Source organism: Oncorhynchus keta, unplaced genomic scaffold (assembly GCF_023373465.1).
Source record: "Oncorhynchus keta strain PuntledgeMale-10-30-2019 unplaced genomic scaffold, Oket_V2 Un_scaffold_8670_pilon_pilon, whole genome shotgun sequence".
Classification (NCBI taxonomy): domain Eukaryota; kingdom Metazoa; phylum Chordata; class Actinopteri; order Salmoniformes; family Salmonidae; genus Oncorhynchus; species Oncorhynchus keta.
This window is the reverse complement of record NW_026291010.1, coordinates 202,909-225,551: the sequence shown is the minus strand read 5'-3', so window position 1 is coordinate 225,551 and position 22,643 is coordinate 202,909. Positions and strand designations below refer to the sequence as shown.

The window sequence follows — 22,643 nt, the reverse complement described above, 5'->3', positions numbered from 1 at the left end:
TCTAACCTCTAACCCTAACCCTAACCCAACACTGGACACCCTAACCATAACCCTAACCCAACACTGGACGCCTTAACCCTAACCCTAAACCAACACTGGACACCTTAACCCTAACTCTAACCTCTTACCTTAACCCTAACCCAACACTGAACGCCCTAACCCTAACCTCTAACCCTAACCCTAACCCTAACCTCTAACCTCTAATCCTAACCCTGTTGAGGGGGGTTAAGTGTTTTACTCAAGGGTACAAAGGCAGGAAAAGGCATCTAGGATTTGAAACCAGCAGCTTTCCAGTTGCCAGCTCACTTCCCGTCAGAATTCTCCCCTCCAGTTGCTGGCTCACCTCTCTAACCACGAGGCTACCTGCCACCCAGTAGTAATGTATTGTAGTGTATTCTTCTTACCTGCCAGGATATGAATGGTTCCATCTTGAATGTGGACAGGGTGGTGAGTCCAGCTAGGAAGCAGAGCCAGCGCAGTTTAACCAGAGAGATACTGTAGAGCAGCACACAGTGGGACAGGATCAGAGTGGTGTAGGTCCAACCCATAGTGACCAGCACCGCCAGGGTACCGTAACACAGGTACATCAGGCTCCTATGCTGTGGACAGACAGACAGACAGGGGTACCACAACACAGGTACATCAGGCTCCTATGCTGTGGACAGACAGACTGACAGACAGACAGACAGACAGACAGACAGACAGACAGACAGACAGACAGACAGACAGACAGACAGACAGACTGACTGACTGACTGACTGACTGACTGACTGACTGACTGACTGACTGACTCACTCACTCACTCACTCACTCACTCACTCACTCACTCACTCACTCACTCACTCACTCACTCACTCACTCACTCACTCACTCTGTAAGCATACACAGAGACAAATCTATGGATAGATCTTTATGTACTGTATATATTTAAACGTATGGATATATGTATATTTCTGAAGAACCTTGTCCTCCCTCCCTCCCTCCCTCCCTCCCTCCCTCCCTCCCTCCCTCCCTCCCTCCCTCCCTCCCTCCCTCCCTCCCTCCCTCCCTCCCTCCCTCCCTCCCTCCCTCCACCTGTCCCCTCCCATCACTAAGTATCTAAAGATATTAAAAGCTACTGTACAGTGTAGCATGGCTTTGGAGGGTGACAAAACTGGTTCCAAAGGATGATGAAGCTGATATTCTAAATTGGTAAGATGATGCCTGTGTCCTAAATGGTACCCTATTCCCTACATAGGGCACTACATTTGACCATTTTGGATACAGGGTTGCAGATGTAAATCCACCTGTGGAGCCAGCATGGAGCAGATCTTAGCGAAGATCACATGACCAGACAGGGCGAAGAGGATGTGGTCTCGGAACGTGGAGAACCACATCACCCACTCAAAGTCAGCCGTATCCTGCAGCCAGATAAAATAAGAGTAGGGATCTCAGTCATATCAGAGGATGATTTGGATCTCAGTTGTTACTAACATATAAAAGGTACACAAGTCACAGCCTGAATCTAAAGCGTTCCTCTCACCATCCTCCTGCCGAAGTAGTACCATCCTGGTGTCACACTGGACTTGAACGACTTTCTGTTGGCATTCGCTGGAAAAATAAAACTTCGATTAGCTTAGATTTTAAGTTAGAAAAAATGTGACACAAAAAAATCCATTCTGTAATGCTTAGGACCGTGTGTGTGTGTGTGTGTGTGTGTGTGTGTGTGTGTGTGTGTGTGTGTGTGTGTGTGCGTGCGCGTGCGCGTGCGCGTGTGCGTGTGTGTGTTTGTGTTTGTGCGCGCGTGCGTGTGTGTGTGCGTGTGTGTGTGTGCGTATACTTACAGCTGGACACATCAAAGATCCAGCTGGCAGCCCACAACAAGCCCAGATAGACCACTGTGTTATAGAAGTACAGCTCATATCTGGGCAGGGCTGCCTTGATCCCCATGGTGACCGATCAGCTGGTGGAACCCACACACTCAGAACCTGGAGGGTAGGGAACTGCAGAGGTGGAACAATCACTATCACCAGTTAACATCACTAACATCAGTTAATATCAGTTAACATCACTAATATCAGTTACCATCACTAACATCAGTTAACATCACTACTATCAGTTAACATCAGTTAACATCACTAATATCTGTTAACATCAGTTAACATCACTACTATCAGTTAACATCAGTTAACATCACTAATATCTGTTAACATCAGTTAACATCACTAATATCAGTTAACATCACTAACATCTGTTAACATCACTAACATCACTAACATCAGTTAACATCACTAATATCAGTTAACATCAGTTAACATCACTAATATCAGTTAACATCAGTTAACATCAGTTAACATCACTAACATCAGTTAACATCAGTTAACATCACTAACATCAGTTAACATCAGTTAATATCACTAACATCAGTTAACAGCAGTTAACATCACTAATATCAGTTAACATCACTAACATCAGTTAACATCACTGACATCAGTTAACATCAGTTAACATCACTAACATCAGTTAACATCAGTTAACATCACTAACATCAGTTAACATCACTAACATCAGTTAACATCAGTTAACATCACTAATATCAGTTAACATCACTAATGTCAGTTAACATCAGTTAACATCAGTTAACATCACTAATATCAGTTAACATCACTAATATCAGTTAACATCACTAACATCAGTTTACATCACTAACATCAGTTAACATCACTACTATCAGTTAACATCAGTTAACATCAGTTAACATCACTAATATCAGTTAACATCAGTTAACATCAGTTAACATCAGTTAACATCACTAACATCAGTTAACATCACTAACATCAGTTAACATCACTAACATCAGTTAACATCAGTTAACATCAGTTAACATCACTAACATCAGTTAACACCACTAATATCAGTTAACATCACTAACATCACTAATATCAGTTAACATCACTAACATCAGTTAACATCAGTTAACATCAGTTAACATCACTAACATCACTAATATCAGTTAACATCACTAACATCAGTTAACATCACTACTATCAGTTAACATCAGTTAACATCAGTTAACATCACTAATATCAGTTAACATCAGTTAACATCAGTTAACATCAGTTAACATCACTAAAATCAGTTAACATCAGTTAACATCAGTTAACATCACTAACATCCGTTAACATCACTAACATCACTTAACATCAGTTAACATCACTAATATCAGTTAACATCACTAATATCAGTTAACCACACTAACATCACTAATATCAGTTAACATCACTAATATCAGTTAACATCACTAATATCAGTTAACATCACTAACATCAGTTAACATCAGTTAACATCACTAACATCAGTTAACATCACTAACATCAGTTAACATCAGTTAACATCACTAATATCAATTAACATCAGTTAACATCACTAACATCAGTTAACATCACTAACATCAGTTAACATCACTACTATCAGTTAACATCAGTTAACATCACTAATATCTGTTAACATCAGTTAACATCGGTTAACATCACTAACATCAGTTAACATCACTAACATCAGTTAACATCACTAACATCAGTTAACATCACTACTATCAGTTAACATCAGTTGTCATCACTAATATCTGTTAACATCAGTTAACATCACTAATATCAGTTAACATCACTAATATCAGTTAACATCAGTTAACATCAGTTAACATCACTACTATCAGTTAACATCAGTTAACATCACTAATATCTGTTAACATCAGTTAACATCACTAATATCAGTTAACATCACTAACATCAGTTAACATCACTAATATCAGTTAACATCGGTTAACATCAGTTAACATCACTAATATCAGTTAACATCACGAACATCAGTTAGCATCAGTTAACATCAGTTAACATCACTAACATCAGTTAACATCACTAACATCAGTTAACATCACTAACATCAGTTAACATCACTAACATCAGTTAACATCACTAATATCAGTTAACATCACTAACATCAGTTAACATCACTAACATCAGTTAACATCACTAACATCACTAATATCAGTTAATATCACTAACATCAGTTAACATCACTAATATCAGTTAACATCAGTTAACATCACTAACATCACTAACACCAGTTAACATCACTAATATCAGTTAATATCAGTTAACATCACTAACATCAGTTAACATCACTAACATCACTAATATCAGTTAACATCAGTTAACATCACTAACATCACTAATATCAGTTAACATCACTAACATCAGTTAGCATCAGTTAACATCACTAACATCAGTTAACATCACTAACATCAGTTAACATCACTAACATCAGTTAACATCACTAATATCAGTTAACATCAGTTAACATCAGTTAACATCACTAACATCAGTTAACATCAGTTAACATCACTAATATCAGTTAACATCAGTTAACATCACTAATATCAGTTAACATCAGTTAACATCAGTTAACATCACTAACATCAGTTAACATCAGTTAACATCACTAACATCAGTTAACATCAGTTAACATCACTAATATCAGTTACCACTAATATCAGTTAACATCACTAACATCGGTTAACATCAGTCAACATCACTATCATCAGTTAACATCACTAATATCAGTTAGCATCAGTTAACATCAGTGGGGTAACATCTCACAGCAAGAACTGGCAAATCTGGTGCAGTCCATGAGGAGGAGATGCACTGCAGTACTTAATGCAGCTGGTGGCCACACCAGATACTAACTGTTACTTTTGATTTTGACCTCCCCTTTGTTCAGGGACACATTATTCCATTTCTGTTAGTCACATGTCTGTGGAACATGTTCAGTTTATGTCTCAGTTGATGAATCTTGTTATGTTCATACGTATTTTTACACATGTTAAGTTTGCTGAAAATAAATGCAGTTGACAGTGAGAGGACATTTATTTTTTGCTGAGTTTATGCACAGTATATATGTACAGGATGTACTGTATTCTAGTCAGAGACTTGATTGATCCAAGAAACACGCACAATGGACATTAGACTGGTGGAACTCTGTCCTTAGGTCTGATGAGTCCACATTAGATTGACATTAGACTGGTGGAACTCTGTCCTTAGGTCTGATGAGTCCACATTAGATTGACATTAGACTGGTGGAACTCTGTTCTTAGGTCTGATGAGACCACATTAGATTGACATTAGACTGGTGGAACTCTGTCCTTAGGTCTGATGAGTCCACATTAGATTGACATTAGACTGGTGGAAATCTGTTCTTAGGTCTGATGAGTCCACATTAGATTGACATTAGACTGGTGGAACTCTGTTCTTAGGTCTGATGAGACCACATTAGATTGACATTAGACTGGTGGAACTCTGTCCTGAGGTCTGATGAGACCACATTAGATTGACATTAGACTGGTGGAACTCTGTTCTTAGGTCTGATGAGACCACATTAGATTGACATTAGACTGGTGGAACTCTGTTCTTAGGTCTGATGAGACCACATTAGATTGACATTAGACTGGTGGAACTCTGTCCTTAGGTCTGATGAGACCACATTAGATTGACATTAGACTGGTGGAACTCTGTCATTAGGTCTGATGAGACCACATTAGATTGACATTAGACTGGTGGAACTCTGTTCTTAGGTCTGATGAGACCACATTAGATTGACATTAGACTGGTGGAACTCTGTCATTAGGTCTGATGAGACCACATTAGATTGACATTAGACTGGTGGAACTCTGTCATTAGGTCTGATGAGACCACATTAGATTGACATTAGACTGGTGGAACTCTGTCATTAGTTCTGATGAGACCACATTAGATTGACATTAGACTGGTGGAACTCTGTTCTTAGGTCTGATGAGACCACATTAGATTGACATTAGACTGGTGGAACTCTGTTCTTAGGTCTGATGAGACCACATTAGATTGACATTAGACTGGTGGAACTCTGTCCTTAGGTCTGATGAGACCACATTAGATTGACATTAGACTGGTGGAACTCTGTTCTTAGGTCTGATGAGACCACATTAGATTGACATTAGACTGGTGGAACTCTGTTCTTAGGTCTGATGAGACCACATTAGATTGACATTAGACTGGTGGAACTCTGTTCTTAGGTCTGATGAGACCACATTTGATGTTTGTTTACAACCGCTGTGTCTTTGTGAGAAGCAGAGTAGGTGAACGGATGATTACCACATGCGTGCTTCCCACCGTGAAGCATGGAGGAAGAGGTATGATGGTATGGGGGTGCTTTGCTGGTGACACTGTCTGTGATTTATTTACAATTCAAGGCACACTTAACCAGCATGGCTGACACAGAATTCTGCAGCGATATGCCATCCTAACTGGTTTGCGCTTAGTGGGACAATCATTTGTTTTTCAACAGGACAATGACCCAACACAACTCCAGGCTGTGTATGGGCTATTTGACCAAGAAGGAGAGTGATTGAGTGCTGCATCAGCCAACCTCAACCCAATTGAGATGGTTTGGGATGAATTGGACCGCAGAGTGAAGAAAAAGCAGTCAACAAGTGCTCAGCATATGTGGGAACTACTTCAAGACTGTTGGAAAAGCATTCCAGGTGAAGCTGGTTGAGAGAATGCCAAGAGTGTGAAAAGCTGTCATCAAGGTACGTTGAAGAATCTGTATTTTGATATGGTTAACACTTATGTGGTTACTACATAATTCCATATGTGTTATTTCATCGTTTTAATGTCTTCACTATTATTCTACAATGTAGAAGATAGTAAAAATAAAGACAAAACCCTGGAATGAGTAGGTGTGTCCAAACTATTGACTGGTCCTGTATATCTATTCCAGACTCTGATATTTGTAACTTTGTGCATTCAGTGTGTATTGTTATTGTGTTGATATATATTATTGCTCTATTGGAGCTAGAAACATTAGCATTTCACAGCATCTGCGATAACAAGTTACTTTGATATGATTTGAACATCTGTGAATCTGTGTAGGTGACCAATAAACATTGATTGAATTGGACTTCCTCTTTCCTAAACCTTTTCTGACCTTAGGGCTCTATTCAATCCGTATAAATTCATCTTCATAGTGAAATTGACAATTATTGGCAAAATGTTCCCGTGGTGTCGGAGACGACTGTACATTCACGGTAAATGCTGCATATGTCAGGTCAATGGGAAATCACCTTCACATTTCTAGCGGGCAATCTGTAACGCGTCAGTGACCCCGATTGAATAGAGTCTCTCTCTCACTCTCTCAAAGTGAACAAATGTCACATTGTAGCTCATCTATCTGTAAAGCTAGCAATTGTCTCTGTTAGCACCAGCCCCATGTCGTCAACAGGCTAGGGTTGTGTCCCAAATGGCACCCTATTGCCTAAAGCTCTTGGTCAAAAGTAGTGCACTAAATATGGAATAGTGTCCCATTTGAGATGCAGTCGGGCCTGGTCTATAGTTACCACTGTTTCAATCAGAGTCAGATATCAATGTGATTGAGCGGCAGGCATAAAAATAGTCCCTCGCCCTCCAGTTTACATTCAGGTCAGTGTCACGTTTGGACAAACTACTGTATTTGGCTGCAGTACTAGTAGTCTAATGACTACTGTATTCACAGTAACTCTCCCTCTCTGAGTTATACGAAGTGGTCATTTATATACACTAGTGTTATCAGAGACGGTAGAGAACCTGGAGACCTCTCTCTCTTTCTCTGGAATTATATACAGTAGTGTTATTAGAGATGGTAGAGAACCTAGAGACCTCTCTCTCTTTCTCTGGAATTATATACAGTAGTGTTATCAGAGATAGTAGAGAACATAGAGACCTCTCTTTCTCTGGAATTATATACAGGAGTGTTATTAGAGATGGTAGAGAACATAGAGACCTCTCTCTTTCTCTGGAATTATATACACTAGTGTTATTAGAGATAGTAGAGAACCTAGAGACCTTTCTCTTTCTCTGGAATTATATACACTAGTGTTATTAGAGATGGTAGAGAACCTAGAGACCTCTCTCTTTCTCTGGAATTATATACACTAGTGTTATTAGAGATGGTAGAGAACATAGAGACCTCTCTCTTTCTCTGGAATTATATACAGTAGTGTTATCAGAGATAGTAGAGAACCTAGAGACCTCTCTCTTTCTCTGGAATTATATACACTAGTGTTATTAGAGATAGTATAGAACCTAGAGACCTCTCTCTCTTTCTCTGGAATTATATACACTAGTGTTATTAGATACGTCCTTTCATGGGCAATGTTAGCTAGTTAACATTAGCTTTCTACATCTAGCTACATATTGAACTTCCATCCTCTCAGTCCAGGGGCACAATGTATTTTACGGGTGGATCAGAGTCGCTGATGGACATTTCAACTAGCTAGCTTTTGATAGCTATTTTGTCCTGGGAGATGAACATCGGGTTGTTATTTTACCTTGACATGCATATGGTCCGATGTACGGCACGTCTTCCTCCATTTAGATGTTGTGTAGATACTAGATCATATTACCATATTATTACTACAAGATACTGATCACTTGTCAACGTTTGTCCAGACACAGGACGGATAGGCTGTCATCAGCTTTATATCTGACTGGACCTTTAATATAATGTCTTTGAACATGGTTCATGTGTATCTAGAAGGAGAGGAACAACGGGACAGACAAGGACTCTGAGAGGTCATCTATTCCTATACAGCAGCTGTTGCCTATTTGGAGCAAACTGCAGAACATTTCAGACACTGGTTTGTTATATATATATATATATATAGACTACCGTTCAAAAGTTTGGGGTCACTGAGAAATGTCCTTGTTTTTGAAAGAAAGGCATATTTTTTGTCCATTAAAATAACATCAAATTGATCAGAAATACAGTGTAGACATTGTTAATGTTGTAAATGACTATTGTAGCTGGAAATGGCAGATTTTTTATGGAATATCTACAGAGGCCCATTATCAGCAACCATCAGTCCTGTGTTCCAACGGCACGTTGTGTTAGCTAATCCAAGTTTATCATTTTAAAAGGCTAATTGATCATTAGAAAACCCTTTTGTAATTATGTTAGCACAGCTGAAAACGGTTGTTCTGGTTAAAGAAGCAATAAAACGGGCCTTCTTTAGACTAGTTGAGTATCTGGAGCATCAGCATTTGTGGGTTCGATTACAGGCTCAAAATGGACAGAAACAAAGACCTTTTTTCTGAAACTCGTCAGTCTATTCTTGTACTGAGAAATGAAGGCTATTCCATGTGAGAAATTCCCAAGAAAATGAAGATCTCGTACAACGCTGTGTACTACTCCCTTCACAGAAAAGCGCAAACTGGCTCTAACCAGAATAGAAAAAGGAGTGGGAGGCATCGGTGCACAACTGAGCAAGAGGACAAGTACATTAGAGCGTCTAGTTCGAGAAACAGACGCCTCACAAGTCCTCAACTGGCAGCTTCATTAAATAGTACCCGCAAAACACCAGTCTCAACGTCAACTGTGAAGAGGCGACTCCGGGATGCTGGCCTTCTAGGCAGAGTTGCAAAGTGAAAAGCCATATCTCAGACTGGCCAATAAAAATAAAATATTAAGATGGGCAAAATAACACAGACACTTGACAGAGGAAGATTGGAAAAAAGTGTTATGGAGAGACTAATGTAAGTTTGACGTGTTCGGATAACAAAGAAGAACATTATTGAGACGTAGAAAAAATGAAAAGATGGTGGAGGAGTGACGTCATCTGTCAAGCATGGTGGAGGCAATGTGATGGTCTGGGGGAGGTGGAGGCAATGTGATGGTCTGGGGGAGGTGGAGGCAATGTGGTGGTCTGGGGGAGGTGGAGGCAATGTGGTGGTCTGGTGGAGGTGGAGGCAATGTGATGGTCTGGGGGAGGTGGAGGCAATGTGATGGTCTGGGGGAGGTGGAGGCAATGTGATGGTCTGGGGGAGGTGGAGGCAATGTGATGGTCTGGGGGAGGTGGAGGCAATGTGATGGTCTGGGGGAGGTGGAGGCAATGTGATGGTCTGGGGGAGGTGGAGGCAATGTGATGGTCTGGGGGAGGTGGAGGCAATGTGATGGTCTGGGGAGGTGGAGGCAATGTGATGGTCTGGGGGAGGTGGAGGCAATGTGATGGTCTGGGGGAGGTGGAGGCAATGTGATGGTCTGGGGGAGGTGGAGGCAATGTGATGGTCTGGGGGAGGTGGAGGCAATGTGATGGTCTGGGGGAGGTGGAGGCAATGTGATGGTCTGGGGGAGGTGGAGGCAATGTGATGGTCTGGGGGAGGTGGAGGCAATGTGATGGTCTGGGGGAGGTGGAGGCAATGTGATGGTCTGGGGGAGGTGGAGGCAATGTGATGGTCTGGGGGAGGTGGAGACAATGTGATGGTCTGGGGGAGGTGGAGGCAATGTGATGGTCTGGGGAGGTGGAGGCAATGTGATGGTCTGGGGGAGGTGGAGGCAATGTGATGGTCTGGGGAGGTGGAGGCAATGTGATGGTCTGGGGGAGGTGGAGACAATGTGATGGTCTGGGGGAGGTGGAGGCAATGTGATGGTCTGGGGGAGGTGGAGGCAATGTGATGGTCTGGGGGAGGTGGAGGCAATGTGATGGTCTGGGGGAGGTGGAGGCAATGTGATGGTCTGGGGGAGGTGGAGGCAATGTGATGGTCTGGGGGAGGTGGAGGCAATGTGATGGTCTGGGGGAGGTGGAGGCAATGTGATGGTCTGGGGAGGTGGAGGCAATGTGATGGTCTGGGGGAGGTGGAGGCAATGTGATGGTCTGGGGGAGGTGGAGGCAATGTGATGGTCTGGGGAGGTGGAGGCAATGTGATGGTCTGGGGGAGGTGGAGGCAATGTGATGGTCTGGGGGATGCGGAGGCAGGGTGGTGGTCTGGGGAGGTGGAGGCAATGTGATGGTCTGGGGGAGGGAATGTGATGGTCTGGGGGAGGTGGAGGCAATGTGATGGTCTGGGGGAGGTGGAGGCAATGTGATGGTCTGGGGGAGGTGGAAGCAATGTGGTGGTCTGGGGGAGGTGGAGGGAATGTGATGGTCTGGGGGAGGTGGAGGCAATGTGATGGTCTGGGGGAGGTGGAGGCAATGTGATGGTCTGGGGGAGGTGGAGGCAATGTGATGGTCTGGGGGAGGTGGAGGCAATGTGATGGTCTGGGGGAGGTGGAGGCAATGTGATGGTCTAGGGGAGGTGGAGGCAATGTGATGGTCTGGGGGTGGTGGAGGCAATGTGGTGGTCTGGGGGAGGTGGAGGCAATGTGGTGGTCTGGGGGAGGTGGAGGCAATGTGATGGTCTGGGGGAGGTGGAGGCAATGTGATGGTCTGGGGGAGGTGGAGGCAATGTGATGGTCTGGGGTGGTGGAGGCAATGTGGTGGTCTGGGGGAGGTGGAGGCAATGTGATGGTCTGGGGGAGGTGGAGGCAATGTGATGTTCTGGGGAGATGGAGGCAATGTGATGGTCTGGGGGAGGTGGAAGCAATGTGATGGTCTGGGGGAGGTGGAGGCAATGTGATGTTCTGGGGGAGGTGGAGGCAATGTGATGGTCTGGGGGAGGTGGAGGCAATGTGATGGTCTGGGGGAGGTGGAGGCAATGTGATGGTCTGGGGGAGGTGGAGGCAATGTGATGGTCTGGGGGAGGTGGAGACAATGTGGTGGTCTGGGGGAGGTGGAGGCAATGTGATGGTCTGGGGGAGGTGGAGGCAATGTGATGGTCTGGGGGAGGTGGAGGCAATGTGATGGTCTGGGGAGGTGGAGGCAATGTGATGGTCTGGGGGAGGTGGAGGCAATGTGATGGTCTGGGGGAGGTGGAGGCAATGTGATGGTCTGGGGGAGGTGGAGGCAATGTGATGGTCTGGGGGAGGTGGAGGCAATGTGATGGTCTGGGGGTGGTGGAGGCAATGTGATGGTCTGGGGGAGGTGGAGGCAATGTGATGGTCTGGGGGAGGTGGAGGCAATGTGATGGTCTGGGGGAGGTGGAGCCAATGTGATGGTCTGGGGGAGGTGGAGGCAATGTGATGGTCTGGGGGAGGTGGAGACAATGTGATGGTCTGGAGGAGGCAATGTGATGGTCTGGGGGAGGTGGAGGCAATGTGATGGTCTGGGGGAGGTGGAGGCAATGTGATGGTCTGGGGAGGTGGAGTCAATGTGATGGTCAGGGGGAGGTGGAGGCAATGTGATGGTCTGGAGGAGGCAATGTGATGGTCTGGGGGAGGTGGAGGCAATGTGATGGTCTGGGGGAGGTGGAGGCAATGTGATGGTCTGGGGGAGGTGGAGGCAATGTGATGGTCAGGGGGAGGTGGAGGCAATGTGATGGTCTGGGGGAGGTGGAGGCAATGTGATGGTCTGGGGGAGGTGGAGGCAATGTGATGGTCTGGGGGAGGTGGAGACAATGTGGTGGTCTGGGGGAGGTGGAGGCAATGTGATGGTCTGGGGGAGGTGGAGGCAATGTGATGTTCTGGGGGAGGTGGAGGCAATGTGATGGTCTGGGGGAGGTGGAAGCAATGTGATGGTCTGGGGGAGGTGGAGGCAATGTGATGTTCTGGGGGAGGTGGAGGCAATGTGATGGTCTGGGGGAGGTGTAGGCAATGTGATGGTCTGGGGAGGTGGAGGCAATGTGATGGTCTGGGGGAGGTGGAGGCAATGTGATGGTCTGGGGGAGGTGGAGGCAATGTGATGGTCTGGGGGAGGTGGAGACAATGTGATGGTCTGGGGGAGGTGGAGGCAATGTGATGTTCTGGGGGAGGTGGAGGCAATGTGATGGTCTGGGGGAGGTGTAGGCAATGTGATGGTCTGGGGGAGGTGGAGGCAATGTGATGGTCTGGGGGAGGTGGAGGCAATGTGATGGTCTGGGGGAGGTGGAGGCAATGTGATGGTCTGGGGGAGGTGGAGACAATGTGATGGTCTGGGGAGGTGGAGGCAATGTGATGGTCTGGGGGAGGTGGAGACAATGTGATGGTCTGGGGTGGTGGAGGCAATGTGATGGTCTGGGGAGGTGGAGGCAATGTGATGGTCTGGAGGAGGCAATGTGATGGTCTGGGGGAGGTGGAGGCAATGTGATGGTCTGGGGGAGGTGGAGACAATGTGATGGTCTGGAGGAGGCAATGTGATGGTCTGGGGGAGGTGGAGGCAATGTGATGGTCTGGGGGAGGTGGAGGCAATGTGATGGTCTGGGGGAGGTGGAGACAATGTGATGGTCTGGGGGAGGTGGAGGCAATGTGATGGTCTGGGGGAGGTGGAGACAATGTGATGGTCTGGGGGTGGTGGAGGCAATGTGATGGTCTGGGGGAGGTGGAGGCAATGTGATGGTCTGGAGGAGGCAATGTGATGGTCTGGGGGAGGTGGAGGCAATGTGATGGTCTGGGGGAGGTGGAGACAATGTGATGGTCTGGAGGAGGCAATGTGATGGTCTGGGGGAGGTGGAGGCAATGTGATGGTCTGGGGGAGGTGGAGGCAATGTGATGGTCTGGGGGAGGTGGAGACAATGTGATGGTCTGGAGGAGGCAATGTGATGGTCTGGGGGAGGTGGAGGCAATGTGATGGTCTGGGGGAGGTGGAGGCAATGTGATGGTCAGGGGGAGGTGGAGGCAATGTGATGGTCTGGAGGAGGCAATGTGATGGTCTGGGGGAGGTGGAGGCAATGTGATGGTCTGGGGGAGGTGGAGGCAATGTGATGGTCTGGGGGAGGTGGAGGCAATGTGATGGTCTGGGGGAGGTGGAGGCAATGTGATGGTCTGGGGGAGGTGGAGGCAATGTGATGGTCTGGGGGAGGTGGAGGCAATGTGATGGTCTGGGGGAGGTGGAGACAATGTGGTGGTCTGGGGGAGGTGGAGGCAATGTGATGGTCTGGGGGAGGTGGAGGCAATGTGATGGTCTGGGGGAGGTGGAGGCAATGTGATGTTCTGGGGGAGGTGGAGGCAATGTGATGGTCTGGGGAGGTGGAGGCAATGTGATGGTCTGGGGGAGGTGGAGGCAATGTGATGGTCTGGGGGAGGTGGAGGCAATGTGATGGTCTGGGGGAGGTGGAGGCAATGTGATGGTCTGGGGGAGGTGGAGACAATGTGATGGTCTGGGGGAGGTGGAGGCAATGTGATGTTCTGGGGGAGGTGGAGGCAATGTGATGGTCTGGGGGAGGTGGAGGCAATGTGATGGTCTGGGGGAGGTGGAGGCAATGTGATGGTCTGGGGGTGGAGGTGGAGGCAATGTGATGGTCTGGGGGAGGTGGAGGCAATGTGATGGTCTGGGGGAGGTGGAGGCAATGTGATGGTCTGGGGGAGGTGGAGGCAATGTGATGGTCTGGGGGAGGTGGAGGCAATGTGATGGTCTGGGGGAGGTGGAGGCAATGTGATGGTCTGGGGGGAGGTGGAGGCAATGTGATGGTCTAGGGGAGGTGGAGGCAATGTGACGGTCTGGGGGAGGTGGAGGCAATGTGACGGTCTGGGGGAGGTGGAGGCAATGTGACGGTCTGGGGGAGGCAATGGTGGTCTGGGGAGGTGGAGGCAATGTGACGGTCTGGGGGAGGTGGAGGCAATGTGATGGTCTGGGGGAGGTGGAGGCAATGTGATGGTCTGGGGGAGGTGGAGGCAATGTGATGGTCTGGGGGAGGTGGAGGCAATGTGATGGTCTGGGGGAGGTGGAGGCAATGTGATGGTCTGGGGGAGGTGGAGGCAATGTGATGGTCTGGGGGAGGTGGAGGCAATGGGATGGTCTGGGGGAGGTGGAGGCAATGTGATGGTCTGGGGGAGGTGGAGGCAATGTGATGGTCTGGGGGGTGGAGGCAATGTGATGGTCTGGGGGAGGTGGAGGCAATGTGATGGTCTGGGGAGGTGGAGGCAATGTGATGGTCTGGGGAGGTGGAGGCAATGTGATGGTCTGGGGAGGTGGAGGCAATGTGATGGTCTGGGGAGGTGGAGGCAATGTGATGGTCTGGGGGAGGTGGAGGCAATGTGATGGTCTGGGGGAGGTGGAGGCAATGTGATGGTCTGGGGAGGTGGAGGCAATGTGATGGTCTGGGGGAGGTGGAGGCAATGTGATGGTCTGGGGGAGGTGGAGGAATGTGATGGTCTGGGGGAGGTGGAGGCAATGTGATGGTCTGGGGAGGTGGAGGCAATGTGATGGTCTGGGGGAGGTGGAGGCAATGTGATGGTCTGGGGGAGGTGGAGGCAATGTGATGGTCTGGGGGAGGTGGAGGCAATGTGATGGTCTGGGGGAGGTGGAGGCAATGTGATGGTCTGGGGGAGGTGGAGGCAATGTGATGGTCTGGGGGAGGTGGAGGCAATGTGATGGTCTGGGGGAGGTGGAGACAATGTGATGGTCTGGGGGAGGTGGAGGCAATGTGATGGTCTGGGGAGGTGGAGGCAATGTGATGGTCTGGGGGAGGTGGAGGCAATGTGATGGTCTGGGGGAGGTGGAGGCAATGTGATGGTCTGGGGGAGGTGGAGACAATGATGGTCTGGGGGAGGTGGAGGCAATGTGATGGTCTGGGGGAGGTGGAGGCAATGTGATGGTCTGGGGGAGGTGGAGGCAATGTGATGGTCTGGGGGAGGTGGAGGCAATGTGATGGTCTGGGGGAGGTGGAGGCAATGTGATGGTCTGGGGGAGGTGGAGGCAATGTGATGGTCTGGGGGAGGTGGAGGCAATGTGATGGTCTGGGGGAGGTGGAGGCAATGTGATGGTCTGGGGGAGGTGGAGGCAATGTGATGGTCTGGGGAGGGGTGAGGTCTGGAGGCAATGTGATGGTCTGGGGGAGGTGGAGGCAATGTGATGGTCTGGGGGAGGTGGAGGCAATGTGATGGTCTGGGGGAGGTGGAGGCAATGTGATGGTCTGGGGGAGGTGGAGGCAATGTGATGGTCTGGGGGAGGTGGAGGCAATGTGATGGTCTGGGGGTGGTGGAGGCAATGTGATGGTCTGGGGGAGGTGGAGGCAATGTGATGGTCTGGGGGAGGTGGAGGCAATGTGTGATGGTCTGGGGGAGGTGGAGACAAGGTGATGGTCTGGGGGAGGTGGTGGCAATGTGATGGTCTGGGGGAGGTGGAGGCAATGTGATGGTCTGGGGGTGGTGGAGGCAATGTGATGGTCTGGGGGAGGCAATGTGATGGTCTGGGGGAGGTGGAGGCAATGTGATGGTCTGGGGGAGGTGGAGACAATGTGATGGTCTGGAGGAGGCAATGTGATGGTCTGGGGGAGGTGGAGGCAATGTGATGGTCTGGGGGAGGTGGAGGCAATGTGATGGTCTGGGGGAGGTGGAGTCAATGTGATGGTCAGGGGGAGGTGGAGGCAATGTGATGGTCTGGAGGAGACAATGTGATGGTCTGGGGGAGGTGGAGGCAATGTGATGGTCTGGGGGAGGTGGAGGCAATTTGATGGTCTGGGGGAGGTGGAGGCAATGTGATGGTCAGGGGGAGGTGGAGGCAATGTGATGGTCTGGGGAGGTGGAGGCAATGTGATGGTCTGGGGGAGGTGGAGGCAATGTGATGGTCTGGGGGAGTTGGAGACAATGTGGTGGTCTGGGGGAGGTGGAGGCAATGTGATGGTCTGGGGGAGGTGGAGGCAATGTGATGTTCTGGGGGAGGTGGAGGCAATGTGATGGTCTGGGGGAGGTGGAGGCAATGTGATGGTCTGGGGGAGGTGGAGGCAACATGATGTTCTGGGGGAGGTGGAGGCAATGTGATGGTCTGGGGGAGGTGGAGGCAATGTGATGGTCTGGGGGAGGTGGAGGCAATGTGATGGTCTGGGGGAGGTGGAGGCAATGTGATGGTCTGGGGGAGGTGGAGGCAATGTGATGGTCTGGGGGAGGTGGAGACAATGTGATGGTCTGGGGGAGGTGGAGGCAATGTGATGTTCTGGGGGAGGTGGAGGCAATGTGATGGTCTGGGGGAGGTGGAGGCAATGTGATGGTCTGGGGGAGGTGGAGGCAATGTGATGGTCTGGGGGAGGTGGAGGCAATGTGATGGTCTGGGGGAGGTGGAGGCAATGTGATGGTCTGGGGGAGGTGGAGGCAATGTGATGGTCTGGGGGAGGTGGAGGCAATGTGATGGTCTGGGGGAGGTGGAGGCAATGTGACGGTCTGGGGGAGGTGGAGGCAATGTGATGGTCTGGGGGAGGTGGAGGCAATGTGATGGTCTGGGGAGGTGGAGGCAATGTGATGGTCTGGGGGAGGTGGAGGCAATGTGATGGTCTGGGGGAGGTGGAGGCAATGTGATGGTCTGGGGGAGGGGCAATGTGATGGTCTGGGGGAGGTGGAGGCAATGTGATGGTCTGGGGGAGGTGGAGGCAATGTGATGGTCTGGGGAGGTGGAAGCAATGTGGTGGTCTGGGGGAGGTGGAGGGGAATGTGATGGTCTGGGGAGGTGGAGGCAATGTGATGGTCTGGGGGAGGTGGAGGCAATGTGATGGTCTGGGGGAGGTGGAGGCAATGTGATGGTCTGGGGGAGGTGGAGGCAATGTGATGGTCTGGGGAGGTGGAGGCAATGTGATGGTCTAGGGAGGTGGAGGCAATGTGATGGTCTGGGGGTGGTGGAGGCAATGTGGTGGTCTGGGGGAGGTGGAGGCAATGTGGTGGTCTGGGGGAGGTGGAGGCAATGTGATGGTCTGGGGGAGGTGGAGGCAATGTGATGGTCTGGGGGAGGTGGAGGCAATGTGATGGTCTGGGGTGGTGGAGGCAATGTGGTGGTCTGGGGGAGGTGGAGGCAATGTGATGGTCTGGGGGAGGTGGAGGCAATGTGATGGTCTGGGGGAGGTGGAGGCAATGTGATGGTCTGGGGGAGGTGGAGGCAATGTGATGGTCTGGGGGAGGTGGAGGCAATGTGATGGTCTGGGGGAGGTGGAGGCAATGTTATGGTCTGGGGGAGGTGGAGGCAATGTGATGGTCTGGGGGAGGTGGAGGCAATGTGATGGTCTGGGGGTGGTGGAGGCAATGTGATGGTCTGGGGGAGGTGGAGGCAATGTGATGGTCTGGGGGAGGTGGAGGCAATGTGATGGTCTGGGGGAGGTGGAGGCAATGTGATGGTCTGGGGGAGGTGGAGGCAATCTGGTGGTCTGGGGGTGCTTTGGTGGTGGTAAAGTGGGAGAGTTGTTCAGGGTAAAAGGGATCTTGAAGAAGGAAGGCTATCACTCCATTTTGCAACGCCATGCCATACCCTGTGGACGGTCCTTAATTGGAGACAATTTCCTCCTACAACAGGACAATGACCCAAAGCACAGCTCCAAACTATGCAAGAACTATTTAGGGAAGAAGCAGTCAGCTGGTATTCTGTCTATAATGGAGTGGCCAGCACAGTCACCAGATCTCAACTCTATTGAGCTGTGGTGGGAGCAGCTTGACCGTATAGTAACTATGTAGGGAGCCAGCAGTCAGCTGGTATTCTGTCTATAATGGAGTGGCCAGCACAGTCACCTGATCTCAACCCTATTGAGGTGTTGTGGAAGCAGCTTGACCGTATGGTACGTAAGAAGTGCCCATCAAGCCAATCCAACTGGGGGGAGGAGCTTCAGGAAGCATGGGGTGAAATCTCTTCAGATTTCCTCAACAAATTGACAACTTTAATTGCTAGATTGTAATCTGAACACTGACGCGTTTAAATAGACTTTCATAAAAACGTTTTGTTATATGTCCAGATCGTAAACACTTGGTTTAGCAGTTTAGGCAGTTCCATATATGTTACAATGTCATTTGAGACCAAAAAAGCACCAATGTAATGTACACACACCACTGTTTCAAAGGGGTCACTTAGAAATGTCCTTGTTTTCCATGAAAACATACATGAAATTAGTTGCAAAATGAATAGGAAATATAGTCAAGACGTTGACAAGGTTATAAATAATGACTTTTAATGGAAATAATAATTGTGTCCTTCAAACTTTGCGTTCGTCAAAGAATGCTACTTTTGCAGCAATTAAAGTTGTCAATTTGTTGAGGAAATCTGGAGAGATTTCACCCCATGCTTCCTGAAGCACCTCTTAGTTATGGACTAGTTATCCTCAGTCTTTAGTTATGGACTAGTTATCCTCAGTCTTTAGTTATGGACTAGTTATCCTCAGTCTTTAGTTATGGACTAGTTATCCTCAGTCTTTAGTTATGGACTAGTTATCCTCAGTCCTTAGTTATGGACTAGTTATCCTCAGTCTTTAGTTATGGACTAGTTATCCTCAGTCTTTAGTTATGGACTAGTTATCCTCAGTCTTTAGTTATGGACTAGTTATCCTCAGTCTTTAGTTATGGACTAGTTATCCTCAGTCTTTAGTTATGGACTAGTTATCCTCAGTCTTTAGTTATGGACTAGTTATCCTCAGTCTTTAGTTATGGACTAGTTATCCTCAGTCCTTAGTTATGGACTAGTTATCCTCAGTCTTTAGTTATGGACTAGTTATCCTCAGTCTTTAGTTATGGACTAGTTATCCTCAGTCTTTAGTTATGGACTAGTTATCCTCAGTCTTTAGTTATGGACTAGTTATCCTCAGTCTTTAGTTATGGACTAGTTATCCTCAGTCCTTAGTTATGGACTAGTTATCCTCAGTCTTTAGTTATGGACTAGTTATCCTCAGTCTTTAGTTATGGACTAGTTATCCTCAGTCTTTAGTTATGGACTAGTTATCCCCAGTCTTTAGTTATGGACTAGTTATCCTCAGTCCTTAGTTATGGACTAGTTATCCTCAGTCTTTAGTTATGGACTAGTTATCCTCAGTCTTTAGTTATGGACTAGTTATCCTCAGTATTTAGTTATGTCCTAGTTATCCTCAGTCTTTAGTTATGGACTAGTTATCCCCAGTCTTTAGTTATGGACTAGTTATCCTCAGTCCTTAGTTATGGACTAGTTATCCTCAGTCTTTAGTTATGGACTAGTTATCCTCAGTCTTTAGTTATGGACTAGTTATCCTCAGTCTTTAGTTATGGACTAGTTATCCTCAGTCTTTAGTTATGGACTAGTTATCCTCAGTCTTTAGTTATGGACTAGTTATCCTCAGTCTTTAGTTATGGACTAGTTATCCTCAGTCTTTAGTTATGGACTAGTTATCCTCAGTCTTTAGTTATGGACTAGTTATCCTCAGTCTTTAGTTATGGACTAGTTATCCTCAGTCTTTAGTTATGGACTAGTTATCCTCAGTCTTTAGTTATGGACTAGTTATCCTCAGTCTTTAGTTATGGACTAGTTATCCTCAGTCTTTAGTTATGGACTAGTTATCCTCAGTCTTTAGTTATGGACTAGTTATCCTCAGTCTTTAGTTATGGACTAGTTATCCTCAGTCTTTAGTTATGGACTAGTTATCCTCAAAATTGTGTCCTAAAAATCCAGGATAAAGGGCCACATCAGAACAAGTCAAAATACACTGGTTTGTGAAGTGATTAGAAATTCCTATCTGAATCCAGCCAAAGAGAGAGCATCCAACAATTGAAATACCCCACAATCTGCACTCATTATTACTGCTATGGCAATTGACATATCAAACAGTACTAGCTCAACCATGTCAACTGGAAAAACCATCTCAGTAATGGGTACAATAAATCCAACCCCTTTCAGATTGGATTCGTTTTCGGGTGCAATATGTCCAACCCCTTTCAGATTGGATTAGTTTTCGGATGCAATATGTCCATCCCCTTTCAGATTGGATTCGTTTTCGGATGCAATATGTCCAACCCCTTTCAGATTGGATTCGTTTTCAGGTGCAATATGTCCAACCCCTTTCAGATTGGATTCGTTTTCAGGTGCAATATGTCCAACCCCTTTCAGATTGGATTAGTTTTCGGATGCAATATGTCCATCCCCTTTCAGATTGGATTCGTTTTCGGATGCAATATGTCCAACCCCTTTCAGATTGGATTCGTTTTCAGGTGCAATATGTCCAACCCCTTTCAGATTGGATTCGTTTTCGGGTGCAATATGTCCAACCCCTTTCAGATTGGATTCGTTTTCAGATGCAATATGTCCATCCCCTTTCAGATTGGATTCGTTTTCGGATGCAATATGTCCAACCCCTTTCAGATTGGATTCGTTTTCAGGTGCAATATGTCCAACCCCTTTCAGATTGGATTCGTTTTCGGGTGCAATATGTCCAACCCATTTCAGATTGGATTCGTTTTCGGATGCAATATGTCCAACCCCTTTCAGATTGGATTCGTTTTCAGGTGCAATATGTCCAACCCCTTTCAGATTGGATTCGTTTTCAGGTGCAATATGTCCAACCCCTTTCAGATTGGATTCGTTTTCGGGTGCAATATGTAAAACCCCTTTACAGATTGGATTATTTTAGAAAAATGTAAGTTATTTATCTTTGTATAGTAAAATATCAATAAATCAATCAACATACATGATAAAACCATAGATATTAAAACAAACTATTCTAAAAACTAACCTGCAACAAAGCATGCTGTGAAATATGATGATGAGGCCCCTTTCACGTCTTTTTCACTCTAGAAAGTTGATGGTGATTAACTCAATACAGTCAAGTAAAAACAACAACATGCGGTTAAACCTATTTATTGAATCAAATGTCCTGTTCAGTTGTCCTGAAATGTAGATAAGGTGACAGACATTCATAAAACTGATCTGAAAAAGAAAATCAATGGAAAGTCACATACATTTCTAATGACTAAATACACTCTAAACAGGACAATGTCACATACATTTCTAATGACTAAATACACTCTAAACAGGACAATGTGAAAGTAAACACTTATGTTTAAAATCTGAATACTTTGCAGAGGTAGGTGTTATCCTGGTTGGAAACGGACTGGAAAAAGATGACTATAGTGTTTAATCTAGCATGCTAAACACTTATTGGCTAATATAAATGCTTTATCTTTAAGTTTTAAACACTCTGGTATTTCGGTTATGAACGTGTCACGTTTCATGGTTTTCCAGTGTAGCCTGTTGTATTAGTGGAAGGGTCATTGACTAGTGACCAATTTTAGTCTACTTAATATTTTTACTAGGCTACTTTATTCTGCTTGCTAGGAATAATAGCCCACATTGCATTAAACATTCACATTTGATCTCCATAATGAAAACTGTCGCTGCTATTAAAATCACTTCTCTGTGATGTTAGCTGGTTAAATGTCACATGGTCATGCATTGCAATTTGTAACCTTATTGCGCTTATAATAGCAACAACTGTTGCGGTACTGACCTTGAGGAGGCAAAGTAGCTGTAACCCCCAAACAAGTCAACAAAGTAAATGCAATCCCCCTTAAAACGAAATAAAAATACCAAATGGAAAATGAAGGTAGGGAAAGAAAGCAGTCTCGTGCATCTGCAGTGTTGTTAACGGTCCTGTGGTGTGGTCGGCGCGCGGGACCACTGACTCCCGGGGAGGAAGCGGACAACAATTAAAGTTGCGTCTGAATTTATTTATTTTCTCAGAGGGGGCGGACCCGTTTTAGTGCCTGTCACAACAAAATATAGTGGTAACTGTAGCTCACCGTTATATCTGTTGCCCAGTAATATCTCTAATTTAACTATTATTATCTGTCAATTCATCTTGTATCAAATAGATAAAGGTTCATTGTGTTTCCAAGTCCAGGTTATACAGAAGAGCTCTGTTGGTTCTGGAACTCATGACCAGGATGAGCTGAAACAAGGGAGGGTCATGACCAGGATGAGCTGAAACAAGGGAGAGAGGGGCATAGCCAGGATGAGCTGAAACAAGGGAGGGTCATGACCAGGATGAGCTGAAACAAGGGAGAGAGGGTCATAGCCAGGATGAGCTGAAACAAGGGAGAGA

General features: G+C 46.9%; 1 protein-coding gene across 1 annotated transcript in view; it reads right to left on the bottom strand.

Moving 5' to 3' along the window:
• The window catches only part of hhatlb (hedgehog acyltransferase like, b), a 42,005-nt gene extending 19,750 nt beyond the window's left edge, over positions 1–22,255 (bottom strand). The window contains exons 1-5 of the mRNA XM_052517590.1: positions 22,050–22,255; positions 1,824–1,982; positions 1,523–1,590; positions 1,287–1,400; positions 405–599 (exon numbers count right to left, since the gene is read on the bottom strand). Coding sequence (XP_052373550.1) covers positions 405–599; positions 1,287–1,400; positions 1,523–1,590; positions 1,824–1,929 — 483 coding nt within the window. The 5' untranslated portion in view covers positions 1,930–1,982; positions 22,050–22,255. The remainder of the gene's footprint in view (positions 1–404; positions 600–1,286; positions 1,401–1,522; positions 1,591–1,823; positions 1,983–22,049) is intronic.
• Positions 22,256–22,643: the final 388 nt, after the last annotated feature.